This window comes from Ostrea edulis, chromosome 6, assembly GCF_947568905.1.
Source record: "Ostrea edulis chromosome 6, xbOstEdul1.1, whole genome shotgun sequence".
NCBI lineage: Eukaryota > Metazoa > Mollusca > Bivalvia > Ostreida > Ostreidae > Ostrea > Ostrea edulis.
The window spans coordinates 7,344,116-7,351,948 of NC_079169.1; the positions used below are offsets into that span (position 1 = coordinate 7,344,116).

At 33.2% G+C, this 7,833-nt stretch overlaps 1 protein-coding gene across 2 annotated transcripts; it reads right to left on the bottom strand.

Moving 5' to 3' along the window:
* Positions 1 to 48: 48 nt before the first annotated feature.
* On the bottom strand, positions 49 to 7,833 carry LOC125648309 (F-box only protein 16-like). 2 transcript variants are annotated; one of them, XM_048875292.2, is made up of 8 exons: positions 7,469 to 7,833; positions 7,254 to 7,289; positions 6,914 to 7,120; positions 4,471 to 4,635; positions 4,018 to 4,199; positions 3,502 to 3,616; positions 2,843 to 3,053; positions 49 to 1,170 (listed from the first exon to the last, which is right to left on the bottom strand). In XM_048875292.2, exons 1-8 carry the CDS (start codon positions 7,538 to 7,540, stop codon positions 1,103 to 1,105), a joined length of 1,056 nt encoding a protein of 351 aa, XP_048731249.1. In that variant the 5' UTR covers positions 7,541 to 7,833; the 3' UTR covers positions 49 to 1,102. The 2 variants fall into 2 exon arrangements, with proteins under 2 accessions (XP_048731249.1, XP_048731250.1); XM_048875293.2 differs by lacking the exon at positions 4,471 to 4,635 and having other exon boundaries at positions 7,469 to 7,789.

The window sequence follows — 7,833 nt, forward strand, 5'->3', positions numbered from 1 at the left end:
GTCTATAATGCTGTGGTTATTCACTATCAGATACATATCAAAAGAACAGAGGCTTTACTATTTATTAAACATAATTGTATTTCAGACAATATCGTGAAATTGTCACAACGTTACAAATCACATACACATACATTTAGTAAAAAGCGATGCATTTCCTAAAAACATTTAAATGCATTGTTCTACAATCTTTGTAAATATATCAAAAGACTTTATGGGGAAAAAACTAAAACAAAACTTGAGTCCTCATAAATCCATATATAAGAAGAGTATAATATTAATCCCATCATGCCTTTCTTCAGTAAAACTTGAATTCTAGAGGCATGATTTATAAGACTATGAATTTCTCATCATGTCATAATACCAGTTTAATCAATCAGTTTTAAATGAAGCAGTCATTACTGTTATTTGGCTGTCACATCAAGAAGACTTTACTTGAAAATTGAAGTTACGAAGACCACTTCCTAAACATTACGTGCAAACAGAAATCAAGCACGGAAGCTGAATGATAGTTTGAAAATTACATGGAATGAATACTCATAATTAATGAGTGATATTACATGTAACACATGTTATTCATTTGTCTATTCACCACGCTGCAGATATACCAGATTGATTTTCAAAATATAATCATACCATGTTTTAAATAAATATGAACAAATAATGAAGTACTTCACTGGGTAACATGTTTATACAGGGTGTGTGTATCATATCTGAACCACACAATTATTCAATGGACGGTTACAGTGGAATATTTTGATAAAATCAAATAAAATTTTTATCTATGCTGTACAAAAGGACAATATTAGAAAAAGTACTACAATCAATAAATATTGTAAAACTTGATATAAAAATTCTTTGAAATCTATCATACAACTAGGCTAATGTTACATATTATCCCAGACCTGCTATTAATCTATTATTCATTGTCTATTGAAGGAGAAATTTAACAAACTGCCTTCAGTGCTCTAAATTTCCTCAATTCTTTATACACACAACAAAGGGTCATTTTATATATACACTGTCTTCAAGCTGTAAAGCATGCTGAATGAGAATGTGTTGTGTAAGATATACATGTTGTCTATGGAATGGCTGGCACAGAAGATTAAATGTCTTCATCCGAATCCAGGTCATTGGGAACTTTCCATGGTTTTTCTGGGAACAATCTGGTAGCTATAAATAGATGACTTCATTAATAAAAAAATCATATACATGTATCATCAATTATATATGATACTAATATTACATTGGTAAAAATTTTATATAAATCAAATACATGTATCATATATTTGACAATCTAATTTCTAATTGTAATATACATGCATATTTGTTTTAAATCTCAAATTTTCCATGCATTCGGTGTCTTTATCAAGAGACATCGCTTGATAAAGATGTGGGTTGTGTCGAAAATTTGAGGTTAAATAACCAACATTGTTGTGGCCTTTTCAGTGCTTTTATGAATTTCTTTTTGGCCTTGTATCTCTTTAGATCTGACACTTTGAAAAAGTAAATGGTGTTGTTGGATACATAAAACTAAAGCAATCAATAAGAATGTATACAAAGATTGCCAAAAATTATGATTCTATCTAAAGAGGGACGTTAGATCCCCCCATCGTTTTGCAAACGTGCATGTTGCTACCTTGTGTAGTGTGTGGTTCTAATCTAAGCTTGTATGCAACACTTCTAATATTTTTACTAAAATCACATTTTCATCTCTGTATGAAGAGTTCTGGTATGACCTCCGAAATAGGTTTGTTTAACTTTTATATTCTACATTGTAATAATATTACCATATTTCATATATCGTCCTGGTCAGATTACCTAAATAGTAATACAAGGTTCCTGGATTCAATCCCTGATAGATCAACAAAATAATCCCCCCCCCCCACTTCTTTGTAAAATTAACTTACTGGTAGTTCAACCTTCCACCTGCCACAACCAGGAACAATTAAAACATGGTAACTATAAACAAACCCAACTTTTTGTAGAAACAAGAGAGGATGCATTTGAATGGTGCCTGAAACGTCTGATATGTTATACATTATTGAGAATGTCACATATACTTGACCTTGAATTAGATTGAATTTTCGAGTATCCTGGAAAAAAACTCACTTGTAAATTCCTATGATTGCACAAGCTCAGATACCTAACATGTTTCTAACTGATGGTAATGTTGCTAATTACTCCTATATTACATGTTTCTAACTGATGGTAATGTTGCTAATTACTCCTATATTACATGTTTCTAACTGATGGTAATGTTGCTAATTACTCCTACATTACATGTTTCTAACTGATGGTAATGTTGCTAATTACTCCTACATTACATGTTTCTAACTGATGGTAATGTTGCTAATTACTCCTATATTACATGTTTCTAACTGATGGTAATGTTGCTAATTACTCCTACATTACATGTTTCTAACTGATGGTAATGTTGCTAATTACTCCTACATTACATGTTTCTAACTGATGGTAATGTTGCTAATTACTCCTATATTACATGTTTCTAACTGATGGTAATGTTGCTAATTACTCCTACATTACATGTTTCTGACTGATGGTAATGTTGCTAATTACTCCTACATTACATGTTTCTAACTGATGGTAATGTTGCTAATTACTCCTACATTACATGTTTCTGACTGATGTTGCTAATTACTCCTACATTACATGTTTCTAACTGATGGTAATGTTGCTAATTACTCCTATATTACATGTTTCTAACCGATGTTGCTAATTACTCTACATTACATGTTTCTAACTGATGATAATGTTGCTAATTACTCCTCCATTACATGTTTCTACCTGACTAATTATTTCCAGTTCTCCTTAAAATACTCACTAGGTGGGTCTCTCTCTGATCTTGCTGTGACGGGTCGTGACCCTGATTTGATCGGTGAGAAGGTATGTGTAGCGTTAATGTTATTACGAGCTGGACTTGCGTTGCGCTTGTTTTTATCCACAACTTTGGCTTCGAATGACACGTACGGCGAGGCCATTGTAGCCCACTGAGGTCTCTGGCCAACCATAGCATCCTCAGAATAACTTAGCAACTGAAATGAAGATCCAGAAAGAAACTATTGAAAGGTTGGATATTCATATGTTAATCATATGTTCCAATTTTACCAGTGTAAAACAGTGCATGTATCCTTCTCAGTGCAGTACGGATGACCACTTCAGATATTTAATGATAATATTTACTAAGCTAACACACAATGCGTACATGCTTTCATTAAAAAAAATTTTTAAAAGCTTACTTCTTCCGATGAACAGATATCACTCTGCTGTCATAGTGACTTTCTTAAAAATATACTGATACAAAAACTTGCTGATAATGAACAATATTTTCTCTTAAATTGTAAAACTTCTCTAGTGTACACGGACCAGCAGCCACTCATATTACTGTCTTCATGCTTAGATAAACTTTAACCAAATGCCTTGCCTGAAAAAGCCACATGGCTGCAAAGTTCAAGCTTCAAAAGATCTGATGTAAAAACTTACCGATAATGACTGCGATTTCCGGGCTTGATTTAAAACATTGGTGCCTGCTTTAACTTTGCTCTTGGCGTTCTTGGTCATCTCGTCTGCTTCATATCCATAATACCCCCTTTCTCTCCTGAAATTTCCCAACAAAACAGAGACATTTAATAGCCATAATATCCCCTCTCTCCTGAAATTTTCCATAAAAACAACATTTAATATCCATAATACCCCCACCCTCCTCTCTCCTGAAATTTCCCAAAATAAATAGAGACATTTAATGAGTTTAATGTAAAGCAGCTACATGTATAACATATCATTCTGTAAGTGTATGTACAAGGCATGATGTTCATATCAATGTTCAAATCTCAGACCCTAAGAATTTCAAAGTTTTTTCTGAGTCCCATCATGTTTGAGATATTGAAGTTTCACTCTATTTGGTGAGTAAATTTTTGTGCAATATTCAGATTCTCTCATAGCAAATTTCATTAAGATTACCTACACACAAATATTTGTACATTTAATTAGAGTTCCTACTTTTTTCTGACACTGTCTACATAATCATCATTCTCCAGGACATTGTTTCGCCATGTGTCCTTGGGTTTTGGGTCCGACCCCCTCCAGGGAGCAGTTTTCTGTTTGTCCTTACTGGTTCTGGCTGACTTAGTGCGTTTTGTTTCAGTCTCCAGCCTCAGATTTTCAAGCATCAGTGTTGGGTCCTTTAAACACATAAACATTTACAGAACATATGAATTAATGAACACATAAAAAACATTTACAGTACTTATAATATAGGCAATTATGTTAGAAATTAATGAACGCATAAACATTTACTACTTATACATGTTATAAATTATTGAACACATATAAACATTAACATAATGTAGGCAGTAATATTAGAAATTAATGAACCCATAAGCATGAATTCAGTTTTCTTTTCACAATTGAAATGACAACAAAAAAATTCAAAGTGAGTAAGTCCATAATTACCCGAGGTCTTAGAACATGGATGTACTTTATGTTTTCAATGTAATTTCTTTTCCACACGCCAATTTCATAAGGACTAGGAGTAAAGGGAAGGAACCAGCCAAATCGAAAACATTTAGGCATCCACAGTGAGTCTGTTTCTGACAGGGCTTTCCAGTACCAGCTTACCTATTGCATAAAATACACAGCTGACATGGAGACCTTTAAAGGGACTGGCGCACGTTTTTCGTAAGAAATATTTTTCATTTTTGATGTTAAAATTCAAAAATATAACTCATTTAACATTGACAACCAAAATTTGGACCGTCTGAATGCAAGGTTTTAGCATTGATTCTGTGTTATGTAAACAAAGACTGAAGTCTTTTTATGTAGACAAACAAACCAGGGAAATGTTAATTTTGTAATTTAAAGCATCTTCATTTTGTACATGCAATCACAAATTTTAACTTTTAAATGACACATTTTATCTAAAGTATATACTTGAGATGTGATATATATAATAAACTTGGATCAATATCCATTCATTTTGAAAACTTCGTAAACAATAATGCACCTCAATCTTTGTTTTCAAAACAAATAATAAACTCTCTATAATGAGCGTCTGTCATGATGAATAATTTTAATTTTTTTGTGAAACCTTCTAAACATATTAGACTGTAGATTTTGATCATTTAGAGTGAAAAAAAAAATTGGGGGGGGGGGGGGAAATTGTGAATCAGTCCCTTTAAAAGAAGAACAGGTATATAATGAATATTGACTGTTCATATCTAACTGCAATGTTGATATAGTCTTCTAAAAAACTGCTAAACTGACTTCAGATGATTGACATCTGCATAAACAAGAATTGGATATTCTTCATACTGTAACAGGAAGGGAAAAAATGCAACGGACCAGACCGGGATTCAAACCCGGGCCCCCTGAATCTCTAGTTAGGTGCTCTACCAACTGAGCTAACTGGCCACCAGTGATCGAAACTGACTCACCACTACATTCCTCCCTCCTTATCAAATGTCTTAAATTCACACCTGAAGACATCAACCCAGGATCTTAAGGAGGTATGCTACACCAGAGAAATTTGATGTAGATGAAAAGTGTAGGATATGTACAAAAATATTTTGAATTTGAAAATTTTCAAATTTACTTTATTTTGTCAAAAAATACAGTTTTAGTAGAAGGTAATCTGAAAAAAAATTTAAAACCCCTGCTAGACTCGAACCTGCGACCTACAGTTCAGCAGTCGGTATTCTAACCTACTGAGCTACTCGGCTATGTATTTAAATGGAAAAGGAAAAGTCAAATATTGCTGATATCGATTTTGTCATCCATGTTTTTAAAGGAAGTCAGCCATTATGACGATGTAGAGTACTACCTTAATCCCATAGCAGGCATTTTCAGCTGTCAGTTCCAGGGGCTGGTCTACGGCACCAAATGTTACAGGAAGGGAGAAAATGCAACAGACCAGATGAGGATTCGAACCCCCCCCCCCCCTCCGCAACCCCCAAATCTCTAGTTAGGTGCTTTACCATTGGCCACCGGCAGGGCTTGAAGCTAACTTTTTATGTCACCAGTCCAGTCGGACTGATGGGGTATAATTTCAACCAGTCCGCAGAAAATTTTACCAGTCCAACAGAGTTTTCCAGAAATAATTAAACATATTTCATTAATGTTATTAAAATGAAATTAAACTCAATATGTCTCTCAGATAATATTGTAACACTTAAATGTGGGATTTATATTTATGAATCAGATTTGTCTGATATCTACAGATTGAAGCATGTCAAATGTGTGTATAAAATTTCATAAGTATATTTTCCAAAATGATGCTTTAGAAAATTAACCAGTCCCATCGGACTGACTAGAACAAATGTCAGTCAGTCCGCCAGACTTTTAACCAGTCACAGACTGACGGGTATATGTTAATTTCGAGCCCTGACCAGTCCATAACATTGCTCACTCAAACTCATTTTAAAATGTAATAAAATGCATGGGGTAAAACAAAGTTAAAAAGTTTAAGTCATATTTCATAATAACTCATATAATGCTTAACCTTGAAAATATATTCAATCATTTTTGGAATATTTTAAATGGCTAAAATGCAAAGAGGAATATTACAATATGTATACATATTAATTAAGTTGAGCAAATTCATGTTTGTTAAAAACCATGACCTCTATATTGAAGAAAGTACTACACTACTTGTTTAAAGTTTAACAAATCGAGGAATTTTCAGGGAAAAAATCTAAAATTCTTCCTCCAAAGAACCAATTTTGTGCTCATGTGGTGTATATTCAACTCTGTTTCAACCATATTTCAATGCCATAATATAGTCTTTAAAGTTATACACTAAATCAATTTGTCCCAAAATTTCTGTATGAGCAAAGTGTTTCGAGTGAGCGTTGTCAGAGGTCAAGGAACTTATGTTTTTTTTAAATGCTTGTTGGCTTACCCTTGCACAGCGACTTAGACTTCTAGGGTCCAGAAATGAGAAAATATAAATGGACAAAATTTTGGGTAGTTCTCTGGTAAAGTCTTCTCGTATACAAGGCACTTTTTCATTCACAATGTCTTGTACAAATTTTAGTTGCTTTATTTTGGACCTGTTCATCAGGTCTTCTAATATCCTCTTTCTTTGTTCATCTGACCACTTATCATACTGTAATGAAAGGTATCACTCAATTAATACTGAATATATTTCACAAAACTGAAAACAATTTTTAACAAAAAGAATGCATCCAATGTATTTATGAAATAAAATCATACAATAAATATCCGGTGTCTGTACATACCCACTTTCCCAACAATGAAAATCTTTCTTCGAATATCTACAAAATTATATTAAACAAGAACCAATAAATGTGATTATAGCAATGTAATTGTACTTTCAAATAAAAATATTCACAACAATTGAAAGGAATATAATGCAACTGCTGATGCTGTGTGTTAAAACTAACCCTTACGTGCAATGAACATGAACGGGCACCTGTCTGGTCACGTCATTTACCTTATTATTTGTCTCCCCGTTGCTCAGCGGGGTCCAAGAACTCTTCGTGCGATTCTTTGCAATCATGGACATCTTGGAGCGTATATGTCTTGTGTGGCATTAATATTAATAAAGTTCGATATCAAAATACTGGAAGAAAACAAATTCATTCAATCCCCAGTCGCCATTTTGAAGCTATATCGTTGCTACACCATGAATAAACTAGTTCCCACAGAGGAAAGTGTAATCAATCAATGTAATAATTCTATCTCTAATTCGCATTTCATGAATTATTATCGTAGTTTGATGATTAACCACAAATAAAGAAAATTATAAATTTTTCAAAACTGTTTTTCATAATTTGTGTTATGAGCGGTCGTATAAAC

Excerpts from the sequence above, each read along its gene's own strand:
- LOC125648309 (XM_048875292.2), bottom strand. The coding sequence starts at position 7,540 with ATGTCCATGATTGCAAAGAATCGCACGAAGAGTTCTTGGACCCCGCTG. Across the intron at positions 7,290-7,468 it reads ACGGGGAGACAAATAATAAG|ATATTCGAAGAAAGATTTTC; the intron begins GTAAATGACGTG and ends ATAATTTTGTAG. Across the intron at positions 3,054-3,501 it reads GGAAATCGCAGTCATTATCG|TTGCTAAGTTATTCTGAGGA; the intron begins GTAAGTTTTTAC and ends TCTTCATTTCAG.